This window comes from Peromyscus californicus, unplaced genomic scaffold, assembly GCF_007827085.1.
Source record: "Peromyscus californicus insignis strain IS unplaced genomic scaffold, ASM782708v3 Scaffold_8__1_contigs__length_139910024, whole genome shotgun sequence".
NCBI classification, from domain to species: Eukaryota; Metazoa; Chordata; class Mammalia; order Rodentia; family Cricetidae; genus Peromyscus; species Peromyscus californicus.
The window spans coordinates 118,180,897-118,203,495 of record NW_026294606.1 but is presented as its reverse complement, the minus strand read 5'-3'; the positions used below and the strand labels follow the sequence as shown (position 1 = coordinate 118,203,495).

The window sequence follows — 22,599 nt, the reverse complement described above, 5'->3', positions numbered from 1 at the left end:
TCAATAGCCAACCCAATCTCACTCTTCTTCCACCTCCCCAGACTCAAGTCTGTTTCTGTCCTGATTGCCTCTACTTCACATACACTATCCTGCAGCAGGCCTTTGCAGCTACAGGGGAATGTTTCTAGGCTTCAGATAGCTGACCTCATTTCCCCTCAGCATGGCTTAACTCTTCAAGCCATAACCCAAATCTGCCCTTCACACAAACTACTCGCCAACTCTCTCTCCTCTTCCACTTCCAAATACATAACACAATTTATCAATCTATTTTCCCCACTAGAAGAGAAGTTTCTAAGAGAGTAGAAAATCTTGTCTTTTTCACTGTCCTATCCCAGCTCCTAAACCTTCCTCCTACATAGTAAGAACAAGGATTCCCCTGGGAGGGGACAGAAAGGCCAAGACTGGAGATGCTACACACCTAATGTCACCAGATCCTGGTCAGTGTTAGGAAGAAGAAGGACAGGGGGAGAGGAGAGTTACCATGGGTGTATTCTGGATGCTGGGTGGGGGCAGTATCCTTATCACTGAGATTTTGGTCAGTCTCCCCTCTCATACACCAACCTTTTGTCGTCCAATGAGACTTGTGCTCCTCAGTGAGGGCTCCTGGACTATTACTGAGTCATCTCAGCTCTTTGAAAGGTCTACTTCATCCTTTTCCTACAGATCATTTTAGAAGCAGAAAACGTCCACTGGAGGGGAACAGGTGACTCTAGGGAATTCAGTTGCTGAGTAGAAGCACTGAACCTGGAATCAGGCTACCCTGGTTGCCCCTGGCTGCCAGGACTGTATTACCAAACAAGTGACTTTCCCTCTCTGGACCTGAGCAGAATACACATAAGAAACAGAAGAACTCTACAAAGGAGAGTTCTTTTCTTTCCTTTAATGGGTAGGACTCAACACTTGTAATACAGAAAGCAAAGGCCCTTACCTCTCTGGGGTCTCCAAGAAAATCAAGAACACCAAACTTCTGTGGAGAGAACATCAGAGAAAGAGGGTGAAGAACTTCCCTTAGACATAAGTAGATCCTTTGAGTTTTACCCTAAGATATTAAGTTCTTTCTCCTGATTCTTCCTTGGCAGGACTCAGAATTAGAAGACCCTATGCTGGAACCTCAGGGTCTGGGCATATGGTGAAACAGGATGGGAGCAGTTGCAGTAAAAAGACAGGACCTGGGGCCCACTCAGGCTCTCCAGAGCATAGAGAGGATGTCTGTGGCCTCTGCCTGTGCTCTCTGTCTCTTCGCCTCTCTCCTTCATCTGTTTTCTCCAACATGACACCCTGATGTCTCCCCTGGAGAGTAAAGTTATTAGTTCAAGGCAGTGGTAGGGGGCACACAGTGCCTATAATGAAGACTAGGCTGCAGCTGGGATGCACATCAGAGCAGCATTTCCCCTTCAACATCACCCCTACCTTTCTCCTTCCTCACCCCTGCCTCGGGAATGCAGGCAACTGTATATGACCCAGAACATTGTGTCTAGGAAATGCCTTGCCTGGATTAATGCAGTGGTGAAACTTCTCAGTTGGTTTTTCTGTCTCCTCTCTACACTCTGCCTCACAGAAATCAGAGATCTTGGTAAAAGATCAGGAAAACTGAGTATACCCTTAACATTACTGCTGAATTGTTTAGTACAGTTACCTCCCAAGCGTATAGAGTATTAGTCTAGAATTCTAAAACTTTTAACCTGCTAAGAAAGCAAACTAGTTTAGAGAGAAGCCCTCCCCATTTTCCCTCAAATAAGAATGGGGAGCTAAGGAATGGAGATAGGTACATCCCCCACAGTATACTCAGAGTGTCTGGATCCAGCCACATCCTAAGCCATTTGTTCCAGGACATTTTTATTATTTGAAAATTCTGTACAACGTATTTCTTTTTCTGTTCAAGGAACCTTAAAGACTGTTCTCATCTGAGATGAGAAAACCCCAAATCCTGCATGCTCATTGCAACGCATTGCATCCTGGGCATTTCTTTGTTGCCATCAGAAAAGTATTCAGTTTATGTCCTCATTGTCTCCCTTTTAGCTCCCTTCTGTATGGACCAAAAATAGATGGAGACACAGACATCAGATGGATGTACAGATGTAGCTGATCAATACAAGTACTGTTTATTTAGGTGGATTCACTAAAAATACAGATGAAAAGTAATAGGTAGATATAGAACAGACTATTGTTTTGGAGGTCTGGGTGAAGGCATGTAGGTAGAGATTGACTGAATGATTCATGGATAATGGGTAGATTGGAAAGGGATTAATTCAAAGTTTTAGATTCATCTCTACTGGATTGATGAAAAAAGTGATGAACAGGACTTGGTTATAAAGATGAATAGACTGTTGGCAGATGAATTGGTAGGTAGATTGATGGCAATCCTAGAACTTTAATTAAGTGAATACATTGGAAAAATGTAGAAAACTGGGCTACAGTATGCTGTGAGTTTATTTTCTACACCAGTTGTGACACTTTCCTTAAATGCCTTCTGTTGCATGTCTCATCCCCAAAACTCAGGTTGATAGTTATATGTGAATATAGGGAATGTTTTGTGTCTTAAAAAATCTGAAAATTATGATGTTAAGATAGTATATTTTTTATGAGTACATATTTTAATGCATCACCAGACACAGCAATGTATACCAGAAGAACTATGATGGCATTAACAAGAAAACCACAGTGACAGTAAACATGATCTGCACCACTTGTAAGGTGTCCGCAGCAATCCAACTACCCAGAAATAAATACACACCCCAACAGCCCCCACATACTACATAAAGGTTCTATGAGCAGGAAGTTATGAAATACACTGAGAGAATGAACATATCACACGCACACAAGTTCTCCTCATTTTACTCAGATCAAATTCTTGATCTATAACTACTTCAGGCCTACCACTTTACACAGGAAGACCCTAAACCAAACCATTGCAGGGATTTCTAACTGTAAAACCCACACACAAACAAATCATTATGGTGTTTTCCATTTAATTGCAGCAAATTCTCAGCTCTACCGACTTCCATTTATACTCGTGGTGAATGAGGATTATAAGGTGACAGGTGCTTCCAACGCCTTCCTATCTTACTTATGGGAGACTTGAAGACCACATATAGAGCATAAGGAGTCAGTTATTCCCAGTGAAAAAGTGCTCTTGACTCAAGACAAGTCCCCATGGACAGCCTCATCATTTGACTACTGCCACCTTCCAGAACCCTGACAGACATCTCACTGGTTTCATTGTAAACTGCACCCCTCTCAGAACCCGGCTCCAGGGTCAGTCAGCTTGGGATTCCTCACTGCCAAGCTCCTCACACAGTATGCCGTTTCTCAAAATATTATGTTTTGATAAAGCGGGGGGGGGGGGTTGTCATGTAATTTCTCATCATGTTATTATCAGACCTTTTGATATTTGAAGTATTTTATAACAATAACAGAATGAAAAAAATCTCAATTTAGATAGACAATTCTGAGAGGCAAGAAACTGTTTAAGGGGATATAAAGCCAGAGCATAGCTGAACAAATGAAACCTTGAGCCAGATATACAGGGTGGGGCTCCTAGGATGGAGACACCTACCATTTTCAGTGTGATTTCCAAGAGCTCATCCTCTGTCTTCTGACGAAGGCAGTGAACCATGGCAGCTGAGGTGGTGGTTTTACAGCCAGCAAGAGCAGCCACTTTCTGTAAGAGATCAGGGGTCAAGAGCGAATCTTTTCCCTCCCTCCATGCAGACTGTAGCTTCTTCCATTTCCTAATTTCTAAGGCAACAGATGGTTGCTGACAGTATTCTAGACCAGCAAATACAGGAGTTGAGTCCCAGGGTGTAACTCCTGTTACTGAGCAGAACAGGAACAGGACCTTGTTATACAATCTCTATGCCTCTGGTGCCTGATAAAATGGATACAATTTCTATTCCCAGAAACACAAGGAGGACTTAATGTTCTCAAAGTCAAGTGTGGCTGCAGAGGATGTTTGGATTTCACTATTTGGTTTCAGATCCCACATCTGACACATTGTTGTCTTAGATAAGTCATTCAGCCTCTTCATGTCTTGCTTTCTCCACCTACAAATGAGGGTGTTCATATATGCACAGGAGATGACCATGTCTCCTATATACTAAAATGTGGGCAGAATGGCTGGAGGCCTAGACAACACGTTACACATGAAGTGTAGTGTGTCCCTTAAAGCAGTAGCCCTTCCTGATCACTTGAGCACCTCAGCTGAATCCCACAGCAAGAAAGACTTTGAGGTCCCAGGAGAACAGAGTAAGGGGCACCGGAGCTGTCCAAGGTGATACATACCTTAGCTATGGGTCTGGCATCTCTCCCAAACAGGCAAGGATTCAGGACCACACTGCTCTGGGAAATGGCCCTGTGGAAGAGGCTCTTGGCCAGGGGAGACAACACCTTGGAGGAAGAGAGTTTATGCTCACAGGGGAAGTCAGTAACTCACTTGCCCTTAGGGCTCTGTTCACGCGCTCTTTTTTTTTAATTAACTTTTTTCTTCATTTATTTACACACTGGCCACAGTTTCCCTTCCCTCCTCTCCTCCTGTTCACACCCTCCCAACTCCAATCCAACCCCTCCCTACCCTCTCCTCCTCCATCTTCATTCAGAAAGGGTCAGGCCTCCCATGGGCTTGACCAAAGAATGGCACATCAAGTTGAGGTTAGGACCGAGCTCCTCGCCCTGCATCAGGGCTGGGTAAGGTAATTCAGCATGGGGAACAGGTTCCCAAAAGTCATCTAAGTACCAGGGGACAGGTTATGATCTCACTGCTAGGAACCTTACAAACAGACCAAGCTACACAACTGTCACACACATGCATATGGCCTAGGTTGGTCCCATTGAGGCTCCCATGTGCTCAGGTCGGCTGTCTCTGTGTGTTCTCCTATCACGTGCTCCTTTTAACCCAACCATTCACCTGGATTACCTGTTGTTCCATGGAGTTAGAAACACTTACAAGAACAGAGACACTGAAACCTCCTGCTGACTCTCCAAAGATCGTCACAGAACCCGGGTTGCCCCCAAAGCTGGCAATATTGTCCTGGATCCAGCGCAGTGCAGCCACCTGGTCCAAGTGACCCCAGTTCCCCCGGCTGTGTTCATCCCCTGTGCTGTGGGACAATGGTGAGTTGGAGCAGAGATGCCATGACTGTGCTCTAAACACCAGAGATAAACTAGGGCTTTTAGTAAGTTCTCTGAAATAATACTGGGCTCCACATTACCTACATGAGCACTCACCTGCCACTCATCCCTACAACAATGCTCTGTGGTGGTCCCTACACTCATCATCCAGGTACTTTATACTCAGGAGCCACCCACCATGCACACAACTTGGGTCTAAATGCTAGGGCTCATCTGAAAACAAACAGATGAAATCTCTAACTACAGTTGGCTCCTGCTGAAGTCCATAGACCAACAGAAGAAATGAACATAGGAAAAGCTAGTGAAAAAAAATAAAATTAGATCTGAAGGGAAAAGGGGTGGCAGGGTGGGACTGTAGCATGGTATTTCAGATTGCACAGCCAGAGAAGACCTCATTAGGCAGTGGCATTTAGTAGAGATCTGAATAAAATGAGCATGTGGGTCTTGCAAGTATAAGAAGATGGAGCTGCAGTAGGAGAAGCATAGTTACAAGGCCCCAGGGCCACAGGAACAGAAGTGAGTGTAGCTGGTGTGAGATGCAGGTGGAACGGGCACTATGGGCATTGACAAAGACTTGTGTATCATTCTAAGTAACAGGAAAATGTGGTGATATTGTGTTCCCCAATATATTGTGCACCCTAATAAATTTATCTGGGGTCAGAGAACAGAACAGCCACTAGACAGACATAGAGGCCAGAAAATGGTGGCACTCACACCTTTAATCCTAGCCTTCTGGAGGCAGAGATCCATCCAGATCTCTGTGAGTTCAAAGCCACACTGGAAACAGCCAGGCATGGTGACTCATGCCTTTAATCCCAGGAAGTAATGGCAGAAAGCAGTATATAAGGCATGAAAACCAGGAACTAGAGCTGGTTAAGCTTTTAGGCTTTTGAGCATATTTCAGCTGAGAGGCTTCCAGTCTGAGGAAACAGGATCAGCTGAGGAATTGGCATGGTGAGGTGGCTGTGGCTTGTTCTGCTTCTCTGATCTTCCAGCATTCACCCCAATACCCAGCTCCAGGTTTGTTTTTATTAACAAGACCTTCTAAGATTCATGCTACAGGAAAACATTGTGTAGAGGAATGACAGGACTTAATATGTCTTACAGAGCATGCTGGGCCCTGTGCAGAACAGCTATAGTATTCAAATAGTAGATCTATAACAGTAGATGGTTATAACAATAACAGTCTAGACACATGGGACTTTGACTAGGGTTGGAGCAAGGACTTGTGTATTGATCATTTGGGTTTGCAAATGGTTTGCCCACCAAAGGTTCAGTTCCCATGTCCTGGTCTATGTTGTAGCATTAGTAGGCAGTGAAGGGACCTATGGAATTTGAGATTCAGTGAAAGGTTATTTGGTCACTGCAGATGCAGCCCTGGAAAGGAATTAATACAGTTCTCTTGTGACCCTGATTGTTCCCCAGAGAATGAGTTAATTTTTAAAGGAACCTCACTCCCTTCTTTGTGATACTTGTCCCACCATGTGATCTGTCTGCATGCTTAGCTTCCATTGTTATTTATGTACCATGCTGTGACACAGCCAAAGTCTCCCGACAATGGCTCATTTGTTGAAATCGCACAATCTTGAACTTACAGCATCTCAAATTCAAAGCTAAGTACATTAGAATTCTATGTAATCACACATCCCATGCTTTTTTTTTTTTACAGTAACAGAAAAGAGACTGATATAGGGACTGATGTGTAGGTAAGAATGTCGGTAGCTCACCTGAAGAAGCCCCAGATGCCCAGGCGATACTGAATGGTCACTACAACCACATTTTCATGAGCTGAGAGGGGCAGTCCATCATAGGTGGATGCCCCATCCACCAGTCCACCTCCATGGATCCACACCATCACCTGGACAAGGAGAATATAACTACATAAGTCATGGGGAGCAAAATGGGGAGGACCATAGAGTTCATTCAGTGTTGATAGTGATGTTGAAGCTGTGACTGAGGAGGGCATCAACCAAGACACATCAGTACCCATCACACAGCCACAAGAACTCTTCTCTCCATTCTAGTTTAGGCCCAGTTCAACTCTTTGGCCTACAAAAGGCTGCTTACCCCATCATTATACATACATAGTGAGGTGGGAGCAAGATGTGGAAGAGGATCCCAGAGGATTTCAAGGGGCGAGTGGGTATGAATACAATCAAAATACATTGTATCATGCATGAAATTCCCAAACAATAATCAATAGACATTTTAAAAGGGATCACATGAAAGGTGTTTTGAGACTTAAGAAAAATGCATGATCTGCATTACATTACACATCGTACAAAGAGCTCATGTTTCTGTATCAGAAAGCATGGGACTTTGTGATGTACACAGTTCCTTACATTATACAAACTACAGGAAAGAAGCCTCATGACTCGTGTTGTAGAAATTACTCAAATATCTCTATGCATTTTATGCTTTAGCAAAAATTTTACTTTTTTTTACCTGAATATCAACACTCCTTTTGAGTAAAAAAAAAAAAAAAAAAAAAAAAAAAATCTTAATTTTCTCACTCACACCATGCTGTGAAGAGAATCTTCATGATTAGACTGCTGTTTCTAGCTGTGCAATTATTTGGAACATACTATTTTTGTTTATAGGCTCATTTTATTCCAAAGTTTGTATATGTGTAAAGAGTAGTGTTGTGTGGGTAAGCATGGGTGCCTAGAGAGGGAATTAGAGGCCTTTGTGAACCTCCTGACATGGATGCTGGGCACTGGATTCATTTCTGGAAGAACAGTACATACTCTGAACTGCTCAGCCATCTCTCCTGCCTCAGTTGGGTGATTCTTATAAGGCAATGAAATAGCATGAAATTTTAGTCATGCACCATGAAGGAACAGGGAGCTAGAATATGACAGCTCATGGAAAGGAAAGTCTCACCTCAGATACACACTGTTGAAAGTCTGTGGTGCCACAGAAGTCTTAAGTGAACTGTTCTTGCTTATTCATAGAATCCTATAGTTAAAAACTATTGAAGGTCACAGACATTGTCACCAGGTCATCAGTACCAGGAATGAAAGTTAGAGAGCTGAAAACAGCTTCTCCAAGGCTACCCAGCCATCTGGAGACAGAGGAAAATGAAATCACCCTCCAATCACAAACACCTATTACCTATTCAGTGTTTGTGTCTTTGTTCAGTTATCTAATGTAGTCTGTCCTTTCTTCAAACACCAGAATTCGATAGCAGGGTCTAAGGAGATTCAAATGTTAAATACAATGACTGTTGGTCTTCCAATTATGAATAACAGGGAACAAAATTTCACCACGCATGGAGATCATGTGGAGAGCTTGTAAACTGCAGTTCCAATTTCAGGAGTTCTGGGGAAGAGTGGCACTCTTCATTTCTATGATGCCTCCAGGAATGGACACTGGTGTGACACATCTATAAATCTTCTGATTATCAAAGAACAATATGGTGTTTCTGGAACATCTCTAGACCAAGGGGTTGTGTGTTGTTGGCAAGACAGGACCAGAAGGGATGGTCCAGCTTGTCTTGGTATTCTCCAGCAGGGGTATGTGTCTATATTCAAATGTATAGACATTGACGTGTATGTCTATGTCAAATGTATACACATGGAGGTCAGTGGTCAGCCTTAGGCCCTGTCTCTAGGCACCCTCCTCATCGTTGTTTGAAGCAGGGTCCCTTCAGTGGGACTTTGGACTCAGCACCTCTGCTGGGCTGATGACCTCTGGGATCTAGGGACCCTTCCATCTCCTTTCCCTGCCCAGAGATTACAAGTATGCACAACCATGTCTTCTTTCTGCTGGGTGCTGGGAATCAAACTCAGGTCCTCAAGTACTTCTCAGACTGCACTAGCTTCCTGTCCCCTCAAATTTCAAAACATTTCATTCCCACAGTCCTCCTAGGAATCATTTGTGCATATTAAAATGCATGTTATTTTATAACCCAACTAAATAACCTTTCTTCTATGAAAACTACTTCAAAACTAATGAAAAAATTGCATTTTGTTTCTAATATAGCATTCGTGTTAGTCTGACTGTCATTATGGTCATTATGAATCATTTCTTAATTGTCATATTTATCAAATTGCAAATTCTAGAAAATCAAAGAAATTTCTCTTGTTTGCACACTAGCAGTATCTACCGAATTCCCCTGTGTATTGGGACTATACTGAACACATTAAATTAAATCTGTTTATATTTTTAAAAGGTATCATTCAATTTTCTCTTTACATGCAGCTTTGAGTCTCATGAAAATTAGTCTATACCTACTCTGGGAATCAAATTCTTACCATAATAATTCAGAGTAGTCATTTTACTAGTCATATTACTTTTAGTGTGAGAGAGCTTGGAAGATTAAGATAAGCATCTCAGATGCAAGGCAGCCTCCACCAAAGTCTGACATCCTTGGGCCTGCGACTCTGGCCTTGTCTGTGGTACTCCTGCCCGCAGCTTCCCTCATCCCATCCCAGTGTCACAGAAGAGCCCGATGCTGAAACCTGCAAGTCTGGCCTGTGGTCCCCATGCTTACCGGCAGCCTGCTGCGCTTTGTTAGATCAGCAGGAGTGTAAATATTTAGGTAGAGACAGTCTTCAGAAAACTGGAGAGGAATGCTCTCCTTTCTGTTGGTGAAGAGCTCTGAGAGCATCTGCCCTGCCACTGGGTCTTGGGAGCACCTGGGAAGGAGAGACAGCACCCAAGTTATAGCAGATCGAAGCTGGATATGTTATCAGAGGCCCAAAATTGCTTGCTTTGTGAATTTGAGCTTTCTAGTGGAGAATCAGTGCCTAAGACAGTCTCTGTGGCTCCTGAAGGTAACCCCATGGTTCTATAAATGCCTCCTAACTTTGAACAGGGAGAACGAGTTGGCACTTCTTCCTATCTCAGAGCTTGAAGATGTTCTGGACACAGGAATGATGTGCTTATATGCCTGACTTCCCTAAGAGAAGAGAGTTCCTGCAGTGTCTAGACAGAATTCTTCCCTTATCTAGGCTTTGTAGAATGACCTGCAGGGTGTCCATGCTCTTCAATCAGGTAAACACTCTCTGGTCTTTAATACACTTCCATCAAGCAGAAGAACAGAGTGACCCAGGTGTCCCCTGACGCAGTGGGAAGAGTACAGCCAGCACAGATAACTTTCACATCTCCATCCTGGGAAAGTTTCCCAAGACCACCAAGAACACTATTCATCAGAACAGAAAGAAAAATTCAGAGTTGAAAATGGGTACAGAGATCAACTTCACTGGTATTTAGAGACATGCAAAGTCACAATTTTTATTGTTGTGATTGTTACTGTGTTTGTTCAATAGACAAAAATCATTCTTTCAGAAAATTTAATATTTGATAATGGTCTACTGGATGGCTTTTTTCATATTTATTTGTAAAGAAATACACACACACACATATGGGAATTTCTAGAAGTAAATGTAATGAAAATTACGTAAATGTTATTTCTTAGAACTTGTCCTAGGACATTCATGATTGTGCGTAATGATTTATCTAATATATATATATATATATATATATATATATATATATATATATATATATATATATATATATATATATATATATTGGTTTTTTGAAACAGGGTTTCTTTGTGTAGCTTTGTGCCTTTCCTGGATCTCGCTCTGTAGACCAGGCTGGCCTCGAACTCACAAAGATCTGCCTGCCTCTGCCTCCCGAGTGCTGAGATTAAAGGCATGCACCACCACTGCCTGGCTTATCTATTATATTTTTATTACAGCACCCTTTATGATGTTGAGATTAAAAAAATAACTCAATATCCCCAAATAAGACACTGGATCAGTAAGTTACACTTATATGCCCAATTAAATACAACTATTAATAAACTTTAGGTTCATAGTCAATTGTATAGGGTGGCATTGTATATATGATCCATTTTAAAGTGAAAGATATGCAACAGATAAAAACTGGACATGAGTCAAAGTGAACAGCTAGTCTAACTATTTAATTGTACATGATTTCAATTTTTGCCTTTGTTTCCCTGGGCTTTTCTGAAATATGTACATATTTTTTACATTTGCAATAAGAATATAAAAAGAGCAAATATTTTAAAAAGAGAAGCAAGGGAAGGTAAGAAGACATCTAGAGATAGGATCTTAGCTCCTCGGAAGCATTGTTAAGGAGGCGATAGCTGAATTGACACTTGTAGGTAGCTTGGGTGCCCTGGAGGTGGCTCCGGGACCATCTGCATCCTTTAGGCTTCTATGCTGTACTGACTGGGCTGACAGAGTCAATCAGACATTGCTCAGGTTGTGTCCTAGAAACTAGACACTTATTTGTTATATCCTTATGCACTCTACTCCCAAGCAATGCCATGGTTCAAGATGGGAGAATTATTAACATGAGGAAGTATTTCCCCTGCCTGATACAGTGGGCATTTATAAAATATTTAGCACACTTTATAATTATCTACAATTGTTTTGTTAATTTATATTCAATGCCCACTAGAGTAGGAATCTTTTTTTTTTTTTATCTGTAATGGGGTTTTAGAACCTAGATTATATCTCACTCTCTAAGAATCTGCCAAATAAAGGGATCTAGGAGACTGACAGCATCAGAAAGCTAAGCTTAGAGGTACTAGTGTTCTTAAGGATGCCATGAGAAAGTACAGTCAAAGAACCTCCAAAGAAGTTGAGTTCATATAGGAAACAAAGAACCTCCAAAGATGCCATTGATTGAGATCTTATATACACACAGGTCCTGTAAGGTAAATAGATAGATAGATAGATAGATAGATAGATAGTTAGATAGATAGATAGATACATAGATACATAGATAGATACATAGATACATAGATACATAGATAGATAGAGACAGAGAACCTCCAAAGATGCCATTGAGTCCATTTGCTGTTGACCATCTACTACCGTGCCTGGGGCCTACCCTTAAGACTGGTTTGTTTCCCCAATGAGACTCTTTTGGAGAAAACTAAATTTTCATTTGTAAATAGTTATTAATTGGAGATAGTTTCTGGGTTAGGGATGGAGGTGTGTGTCCACCTCTTCTCTCATCTCTAGGACCCCATCTGATGAAGATCTGTGTGGGCCCTGTTCATGCTGCCACACCTCTCAGCTCTAGGACCCCATCTAGTGCAGACCTGTGTGGGCCCTGTTCATGCTGCCACACCGCTCAGCTCTAGGACCCCATCTAGTGCAGACCTATGTGGGCCCTGTTCATGCTGCCACACCTCTCAGCTCTAGGACCCCATCTGGTGCAGATCTGTGTGGGCCCTGTTCATGCTGCCACACCTCTCAGCTCTAGGACCCCATCCGGTGCACACCTGTGTGGGCCCTGTTCATGCTGCCACAATCTGGGTGACTTCATAGGTGTGTCAGTTGTTCTGTGGTAAAAGCCTGGTTTCCTTGGTGTCCTCCATCTCCTCTAGCTCTTACATTCTTTCCACTTTTCCTTCCACAAATACCCTAAGCCCTGAGGGGAGGGTTTTTATGGAGACATCCCATTTCAGGCTGAGTGTTCCATGGTCGCTCACTCTCTGCATGTCTGGCTGTGGGTCTCTATATTTGTTCTCATCTGCTGCAGTGGGAAGCTTCTCTGGTGATGGCTGAGCAAGGCACTGAACTATGAGTCTAGCAGAATGTCATTAGGAGTCATTTTGTTGCTACATTCCGTTTGTAGACCAGTAGTATTTGGTTTTACCCTAAATCCCTGGGATGTCTAGTATTTGGTTCTTGGACACCCAAGCAGTGTGGGTTATGGGTTCCATCTTACGGAATGGGCCTTAAATCAAATCAGAGCTGGTTAGCCACTCCCAAAAGCTTCCTGCCACTTTAACACCAAAATGTCCTGCAGGCCAATCACTACTGTAGATGGAAGGGTGTGTAGCTGGGTTGGTGTTTACTTTTCTCCTTTGAGAGTGTGCAGAATATCTTCCAGTACCAGGAACATTAGTCAGAAGGGGTGAGGGCTCTATGTAGGCACCAGCTCAACTTCTCTATGTCCTGTGAGTTATGTGGGCATTGTCTTCAGCAATAGTGCGGTACTGTTTGTTTGTGGAGAACAACAAATAGCCTGGGTTGCTTTGCAGTTCACACAGAGCCCCTCTAGACAACAACTCACATAGATGTAACCTTCCTGGAACTGGAGTCTTCATTGGGTTATGAGAGATGTCTAGTTGGGGCTCTGTCCTTCCTGTTATTTGGCCTTTATATATGTATCTATTTTAAGAAGCTTCTGCTCTATTAGGTTTCCATACTGCTCCTCAAATGGAGTCATATTATGGTTTCCAGTTTTGTTTGTGTGGATTTCCCGCACGTGTGAACATGTGTGTCTCTTTACAGGTGTTACTCAGGCTTTTTCTTTGCTTTTTTTCTTCTGTTTGTTTGTTTCATCCTGTTCAGTTTGTTTCTATTTTATTTCGCTGTACTTTATTCCTTAGATGTCAGTTTGTTTTCTAACAAGAGACAGAAAGGGTATGCAGCCAGTAGAAAGGGGAGGTAAGGGGGAACTGGGAGGAATGGGGGAAATAAATAGAATAGGGAAAACCATAATCAGAATATAGTATATAAAAATCTATTTTCAGTAATAGGAAAAATGATTAAATTAAAATTTAAAAAGAAAGTATAGCCAGTCAGAAGATCCCTTTGACTCATTCCCGTACCACACTGAGACAGACATCTTCACTTAAAGAGACCCAGGCCCACCCCAGCGGCTTACATAGGAGGGTAGGAGGTGGCATTCTTCACGAAGCTCCAGGGCTCTGCAGGCTGTGGAGGAGCAAACCTCAGGGATCCAAGAGGAGGCTTGGCAAAGGGGACTCCCAGGAAGACAGCCACAGGCTGTGGGAATCCTTCTAAGATGACATACTTCCCCAGGACTTTGCCATGAGCAGTGTCCACCACGGGTGGTGAGGATGGGTGCCCTGGTGTACATGGAGAAGAAAAAGAACACATCAGAGACACCAAGACAATACCTGCATTCCAGATAGGCTTTGTCACTTTCTAGGCATGTGACCTTGAGTAAGTTACTTCAATCCTATAAAATTCCACTTAACTTCATGTAAAATAAGGATACAGACAATTTTTTCCTAACAGGGAAAGGATAGATGAGAGAGACTGGATTTGTCGTATAAAAGCATCCAGCCAAATTCATTGGAAAAACTGGAAATGAACCGGAACTTTGTTTTCTGTCTTAGAAACCTGTGGAAACATTCACTTATGAGGATCTCAGTGCTGAGCTGCTTGCTGGGTGAGAGGATTAATAGAGGTTAGCCATCAGTTTTGGGGAGTGGGGAGGTCAGAGAGATAGGAACAACAGTCAACCTTCACCTAATTCTGGTAAAAAAAAAAAAAAAAAAAAAAAGAAAAAGAAAAAGAAAAAGGTTGTGACCTAGCACTCAGCCGCAGCTGTATTCAGATCAACCTTGGTGAGTGGCAGTCCATGTTGTTGAGCCCATGTATAACCCCCATCTCAGCCACCATGGCCACTTTGATCATGAGCTCATTGGTCAATGACAGGAATGGCCGAGGAAAAAAGCTGACTGTCCACAGAGTGGGTCATCGAGTCTACTTGATTTCTGAACTCCACCTCAGCTGAAGTCACCTTTTGCTGAGTATTTACATGGGACACAAGTATCTTCACATCTTTTGCCCATTTGGAGAGATCTATCCACGTACTGGATACCCATTTTTGTACTGACAGCAGTTAATGGGACCTAGTGGAACTATTTTTTTTAAATCTTTTTCTCAGATGAGACTGGGAAGAAAAATGTTTAGGGTAATAGGAGAGAAATTGGAAGAGAAGGGATAGGCAATGGAGTCTACCTAAATGCATTATATGCATGTATGAAATTCTCAATAAAATATAAGGGCCAGGAGGCCTCAACCCTACACAAAGAACTACAGAAAACTAAGGAATGTTAAGGGGGAGCGAATAGTTTTCCCAAGGGACAGGCACATCGATTAGTTATCAAATATCAAATGGTCAGCTCTAAAAACATACACACAAGTAATATTATACAGACTGATCTGGTTGTGCTTATATATGTAGGAGTGTGTGTATGTATGTGTGTAACAACAATTAACAAAAAAAGAGACTATGAATTTGAAAAAGAACAAGGACAGTTATATAGGTGATAGAGTGTGGTTTCAGGGAGGAAAGGGAAGGGAGAAATTTTGTAATAATTATAATCTCAAGAAATACAAGAAATATTTTTAAATGAAAAAAAATGGAACATGTCCACGCCTTGGTTTACTAATAACAAACCTCATGCTTTTTCCCTTTGCTTTTAGGTCACCAGTCCTACTGAGATGTCTTTCCTGCCAAGTATGTGTGTTAAAATGTCTATAGGAAGTAGCATTACTATTTTGTGTGAATCCAAAACATCTATACTAGAATGCTATTGTATAATTAGGGGAAAGAATTATGAAGAAATCTGGAGGCATTTCAATACTGGAAGGTGGTCAGTGACAGGCATGTAGTTATTCATCTGAAAATGAGAGAACACATCATGAATGTATGTACACTAGGGGACCAGTGTGGAAAAAAGAGAGAGATTAAAAACAGGAAAAAGCTAATGTGAGATTGAGAACCATAGCAGGAGAGGAAAGGACACGGCATTAGAGAAGCCAGGGAGAAGGGGAGAGAGGGTGCCCAGAGTTCTGATAAGGAGGGTAAAGTCTGAGCGGAAATCACTAGGTGTGGCCTATGTTAACTCAAGATCATTTGCCATGCAATTGAGGTGTGTAGAAACTAGATTGTCCCGAGTAGAAAAGCGGACATATGAGACAGGAGGCATGAACGGGGCTGCAGAAGCTGCCAATTATGTAATGTGGGTATGCATATATTGACCACCTAGTATATGACATATGCATTCCAAATCTTTTACAGTCTTCCTCCCCAAAGCCTTGATAGGTAGGGGCTATCAAAGCCATGCTCTAGATGCGGAATCAGGAATTGCAAGCAGCCTGGATGAACTTCCTGAAGATGGAAATGAGGTGGTCATTGCCAGGAAAAACAGCAGCACAGGAATGTTCGACTCCAAATTTGAATCCTTTCTCATTCTGCTTCACACTCTGCTCCCAGTCTCTCAAAATGTCACACAGCCAGAGAGAAGAGAAAGTCTAGGCATGTCAGTACTGCCACTGCCCTTAATGGGGAAGCACCATGGTAGATTCTGCAGCTAGAGACAGAGCTGGGTATGACTCCAGAAGACCTTGGGCTGGTGCATTCCCCCTGGAAAATTCAGTCCCCCTCCGTGAAATGGCACAGATGGGTGCCAAAGCCCCACATTGGACCCCTGAACTGACTGTGAATGTGATTTCTATACCTGTTGCTTTGACATTTGAAGCTCTGATTATTGGGGTGAACGACACACTCTTGGAGTCCAACCACTCCAGAGCTCACTCTAGACACACGCTCATCTCGGTCTCCTACCCTGGGCTACCACTGACCTGTCTTGATCACTTGAAACTATGTACCAGAAAACCAGACACAGCCTTTACATCCCAAAACCCTCTTAAATCACCCTAATTAGCCAAGCCTACACCACTCTTCTCTGCTTCCTTTCTTTTTTCTAGGGTAAAGCATGACAAAGACCTTTGCCTCAAGTTTCCACTCCTCTTCAACCTTCTAACTGACCCCAGTGCTTTCCTCCCATTCCACCACATTGGTGTACCCCTTCTCTCAGTGATAAAGCATGTTTTCAATGGCCAGCTGCTGCTGGTATGATTTTCCATGTCAAATTATCTATTAACACACTGCATTTTAAACCAGCCCTTTTCTACATCTCCTCTAGAGCAGGCTACATCCTGGGCTGCTATGGGCACAAGCACTCATTTCACTTTCATGCAGTTAAAGGAGGAAGATGTTGTTGGCATCTCTATTTTAGAAACAGAGCAGTCTGGGCACTACAAAATGCAATACCTTACCCAAGAACTCACAGCTCCAGACACAGAGCTAAGATGCACCCCTGCATTTTGCTACTACTGTTTATGTTTTCAATATTTTGGTTAGCCATTTCTCCATGCCCAGTGAGACCTAGACTAAGAGTAGCAGGGAAATTACTAACTCCTCCTGCAGAGGCAGGAGGTTATCTATGTCCTCCTCTGGCTCTGATCTGGAGTTGAGGGTCTTAGAAAGTTTGTGCCCCTCTGTCTGTAGGAGACTTAAACAGAACAGATGAACACCTTAGAGAAGCTAGGGATGTTTTGTCATTCTCCACACGCATCTTCATAAACCTGTACCCAAGACGAAGAATTTCAAATATGCACCACGTACCTTCATCCAAGAGTACTCACCCTGAGTCACGCAAGCAGTAAGAGAGATCAGGACCAAAGCACAGAGCCACATCGTGGAAGGGCAGTGAATCTGGGGTACAGTGAGGTGTCTGGTGCTTGGAGGGAATGCCCTGATCCTGCCCCACAGCTATACACCAATCACTGAAATCCTGCCCACTCAGCCAATTTGCATAAGACAACCAGATGAAAATCCCTGACCAAGAGTTCTGGGTGTCTAGTGGGACCTCTAAGCCACGCCCACCTAGAGTTTACTCTCTCTTGTTTGCACAGTCATTGCCCAACTCTCAGATAACAGAGGCCCAAAGACTTCTTTCATAAGGTTTCTCTCTGTGACATTCAAACCTCAAGTGTTCTGTGAGCCTCCTAGAGGCAGAGACTAGCATAGCAGGCAGGTGCCTTCAGGCAGTGGGGAGCTTTGATCTGGCATCCCCAGAAAAGGATGGGAGATTTTAGAACAACTCAAGGCCTCCAAAAATCTCAGCTCCAAGATAAATGGTTTCACCTTCCTGAGCCTGTGTTTCCTAGAGTTCTAACGTCTTATGCTTGGAAGCAATCTCAAACACGATCTCATCTCCTTTATTGTCTGAATTGCCTTTATCATTCCTGCCAAGAGCTCCTGTGTAGCACACCATCTTGTGAGAGAATGCACTACCTTGTAGAGAAGGCATTTGGGGATGGACTGCTTCCACAGTGAACTAACTCCATCCCTACATATTCTAATCACTGTCGATCCAATTGTCTGTCTGTTCATTCTTAAGCATGTGCTAAAATGTCTGGCATTTCCTTCCACAGACATTTCCTTCCACAGGAAAGACACTGGGAAAGCAAAAACTACACCTAGCTGCTGATGTATGTTTATGATGATGTAGGTTTATGATGCTCATAATCATAAACCTGTGAGTGTACTCTTCTTGGGTGGAAGATTGAACCTTTTCCCCTTCCCACAGGTAGCAGTGAAAACAAATCAAGAAACACAGCATTGTTTCTAATGCTCTGACTGTTAAACACAAGTTTCTTGCTAAGAGTTCTACAATGTCTTTTGAAGGATTGTTTTCAAGTGATGGGTTTCATTAAGGCATTTTCTTAGGTGTGTCATTAGAGTTTTTTCTTATTCCCCTGCACACTCTGTACCTCTTGCCCCACCCCATCATTCTTGCTACTTTTCTTGTTTTTCCCAGCTAGTTCCCTTCTCTGCTTTCATACCACATGTATTGAATCATCCTGCCTCCCTGAAGGTCTCTTCATTAGTCAGTGTGCTGTTTCGCCACAAATTAGCAACAAATCTACCATATGACCTTTGGATATATAAATTCCTGTATAGCCAAAATATTCTATTTTCTACTATAGAGACACATCTTCATTCATGTTCATAGTTGCTTTATTCACAATAGCTGGGATGTGGAAACAGCTTATATGCCCATCAGTTGATGAGTAGATCATGAAAATGTGGTACTTATATACAATGGAATTTAATTCAGCTATAAAAAATAAAATTACAAATTTTTCAGGTAAATGAATGGAGCAGGAAATAATCATTCTGAGTGAGGTAACCCAGATTCAGAAAGATAAATGTCACATGTTGTCACTCATATGTATATCTTAGTGTCAACATTTTAGATTTCTGTGTTTAACTTGAACTACTTATAGAATTCAGAAAACTAGAAAAGTACCATTGGTGGGAGAGAGAAGGAAGATCTTAATGGGAGAGGAGATATTAAAACATAGGTAAAATGGATTGGGGAAGAGGGACAATGGGGAGATTAAGTGGGAAGAAGGATGAGAGGATAGGGTAGAGGAAGGATTGGGAGTAGGGCCAATTAATACCAAAGATTTTTGAAAAAGTAGAATAAATATTTTATGAGCATATATTCATATAAAATATATTAATTGGAGTTACCCTACATAGAGAATAGTACTCCTCCCAGAAACAATAAGTAACCAAATAAAAACCCAGTACCCAGTAAGAGATTCCTCCACTCAAGTTGTTAGTCAAGAGTGTCTGGGAGAACCCCCAAAACAGTAAAGGCTCTTGCCACTGCTCTGATAGCCCAACATAAATTTACAGTGAGACCCTGAAGCTGAAGACACTAAATCCTTTGGTCAAAAGGCATAGAGAAATCAAGTTGGTACTAAGCAGGAAGCTTCCCCTTTACTGGCTTGTGTTCATGGTACTAGAAAGGTGGTGGGTAGGCAGCTGGGATGGGGGATTCAATGAACAGTCTTATCCAGTTGTGAACTTTGTGAACTATAGTAATGACTCATAGATTCAATAGTGGCACAAATGTTATAGGCGTTACCAACTGCTTTCTAATTGGATTTAATGTCTGCTTCACAGGAGGAAACTTATACCTGATACTCCAAATATGACCAAGAACTCATGATTGGGGAGCTCATAGGCCCCAAGGGTGAACCTATTTGTGGTGGTTTGAAAGAAAATGTCCCCCAAAGGGAGTGGCACTATTAGGAGGTGTGGCCTTGTTGGAGGAAATGTGTCACTGTGGGGGCAGGCTTTAAGGTCTCTTTTTCTCAAGCTTCCCTCAGTGTGACAGGCAGTCAACTTCCTGTTGCTTGCAATCTTTAGCACTCTCAGCTCCAGCACCACATCTGCCTACATGCTATCATGTTCCCCTTCATGGTCATAATGGACTGAACCTCTGAAACTGTAAGCGAGCTACCTTCAATTAATTGTTTTGCTTTGTAAGAGTTGCCATGGCCATGATGTCTCCTCACAGCAATGGTAAACCCTAACTAAGACACTATTACTGCTGGAGGGTTGGCACATGCCTTTAATCCTAGCACTGAGGAGGCAGAGGCAGAGGCAGATAGATCTCTGAGTTCTAGGCCAGCCTGGTCTACACAGAGAGAGAGTTCCAGGACAGCCAGGGATACACAGAGAAACCCTGTCTCAAAAAAAGGACACAATTACAATTATCTGATAAATGGAAGTAATATCAAACTGTCTTCTAAATTTGTATCTTTTCTTTGAGGGTTGTTCATTTTTATTTTGTGTATATGTTTTTTTGTTTGTTTGTTTGTTTTGTTTTTTTGCCTGAATGAATTTCTGTGCATCACAGGTCTGCAGTACCTGTGGAGGCCAGAAGAGGACCTGAATTCTCTGGAACTAAAGTTACAGTGTTTTGTCACTATGTGGTTGCTGGGAACTGAATACAGGTTCTTTTCAAGATCAACAAGTGCAATGTACAGAGAGCATGTGTCAGGTGGGGTGCTCAGGCACAAATGGGGCATCTGTATCACCCTTTTTTCCCACAGCTCAGAGAACACTGTGGAAGAAGGAGAGGAAGGATTGTAGAGCTAGAGTTCAGGGAGAACTGGAGCAAAACCACGTCTTCTTGCCATGACAGGACCAAGGCACTCAAGATCTCACAGTAGCTGTACTTGCCTGTACAACACCAAAGCCAGTCAACGTTCTAGCATGGGGGGAGGAGTCATGGGCCCCCACCACTAGCTTTGACCCTTTTGACAGTGTTTGAGTGCTAGAGTAGGAAGAGTCTGTTTCTTTAAGGGTGTGGCCACTGGTAGGTTGACTCTATTCCAGTGGATGGCCCCACAACCAGTATGGAACCCAAACCTATAATAGCCTCCTTGATGGCAGGTACTCCTGTGCTCTATGCTTTGCTTATAGGTTCCTCCAAGGAGTTCTGGGAAGTTTTTATGCCTTTGAGCGGTGGTGGCTTCATCCTGCTATGAACATCCAAAGAATATTCTGGGAAAGAGGGCTGTCAGTCACAGATGATGTCCCATGCCTCCCTTGCAGGTATGCCTGGTAACATACGGAAGAAATTACTGTTGTAAGCTCCATAACCATGCCAGAAGATAGCGTTTTCTGGGATGTTTTATTTACTTCCATTTGGTATAAGAAGAAACTGGAAAGAGGTTTTAGACTAGGTCTTACAAGGAATCCTCTGTGACCTCAGTCACTTTCTCCACTAGACTTCTGAAAGTAAACTAGATCTGACCCCGCGGACAGACTGTTCCAAACAGGCAATAAAACCTACATACCAAATTGAAAACTAATAGATTTTTCTAGATGTAAAAGGGCCCATATTTCACTTTTGAAATGTGGAGAATTGATCAGAATCTGAACTGTGGACATTTTTAATATAATAATGAATGTGAATAGAGTACAGTGCAGTGGACCCAGGCTTCCAAAATAGATCCACCCTCCCTTTCTTTCTTTTTCTTTAATTAAAAATAGGTTATTTTCATGCAATGTACTCTGATTATGGTTTCCTCCTCACACCCCCCAGTACTCCCAATTCCTCCCTAACTATGGGAGGGTAGAATTTTCAAGCTCTTCTCTTCATTTGCAACATTTTTTGAACAAAGCTATAATGAAAAATATGCTCCCCCCTTTTTTCGCTTTCTCCAGTGGGTACAGAATTCTGTTTATTCATGAACATGAACCTGTGAGGTGCCTTGTGTCTGAACTCCAGAAACACTCTGTATCACAGTCTTGCTACGGTCCACAAACTTAACTGTAATCACCTGACAGACATCCACAGAGAAAAGCCTACAATGGGTATAAACACTTCCTTGAGTTTGTGGTTCTCAGGGGTTTTATACTCTTGTTAAGGCTACCCATGGTGTGCATCACTTTAAAATCTTTAGCCCTCCTCACATTCATTAAAACATTTTGCACCTAAAGGCAGGAACTGAGCCAGTATTCAGAGATCTCCTTAAGTGTAACACTATAATCAGAACTGCTGTGATTCCCTACCAAAGTCTCACAAATCCAGCTGTTGATGTTTCCTCCTGGGTGGCCCTCAACAGAGTCTAGTCACTCCCTTTGCCATCCCATCCCTGTTGTGTGTTATTCTGCCGAACTGTATGTCATCTCACAGTGTGGAGTAAATACAGGGTGGACAGGTTAGCTGAGCATGGGATTCCATCTCTGCAACTACTGGTAGTTGTCACCCATGCTCAAGTAGGACTTTGTCATGATGCAGCTGCTTTCTCAGTAAACTGGTAAGAAACCCCCACTCACGTAAGTAAGGCCAATAAACCCACTAGTTCAGCAAGCCGGACTCAGGTGGGATTATTCTCTTACTCTGTCATTCCTGCCCTTTCTGGAGCGAGTGGGCCTTCGTTCCTGTGTCCCCAGGAAAAAAATGGTACAACATCATCTCATCTGTCTCTCCCCAATATATGCTAGTTTTCTTTATGATTCAGGAAAGTCAATCATCTATCCACCCCCTGTGGAGGTGGC

The 22,599-nt window shown here is 42.6% G+C and overlaps 1 protein-coding gene across 1 annotated transcript in view; it reads right to left on the bottom strand.

Moving 5' to 3' along the window:
• LOC128103468 (liver carboxylesterase 1-like) overlaps nt 1-17,532 on the bottom strand; it is a 34,878-nt gene extending 17,346 nt beyond the window's left edge. Inside the window, exons 1-8 of the mRNA XM_052727888.1 lie at nt 17,373-17,532; nt 13,792-13,996; nt 9,623-9,767; nt 6,855-6,985; nt 4,943-5,096; nt 4,282-4,386; nt 3,557-3,661; nt 929-967 (exon numbers count right to left, since the gene is read on the bottom strand). Coding sequence (XP_052583848.1) covers nt 929-967; nt 3,557-3,661; nt 4,282-4,386; nt 4,943-5,096; nt 6,855-6,985; nt 9,623-9,767; nt 13,792-13,996; nt 17,373-17,424 — 936 coding nt within the window. The 5' untranslated portion in view covers nt 17,425-17,532. The remainder of the gene's footprint in view (nt 1-928; nt 968-3,556; nt 3,662-4,281; nt 4,387-4,942; nt 5,097-6,854; nt 6,986-9,622; nt 9,768-13,791; nt 13,997-17,372) is intronic.
• Nucleotides 17,533-22,599: the final 5,067 nt, after the last annotated feature.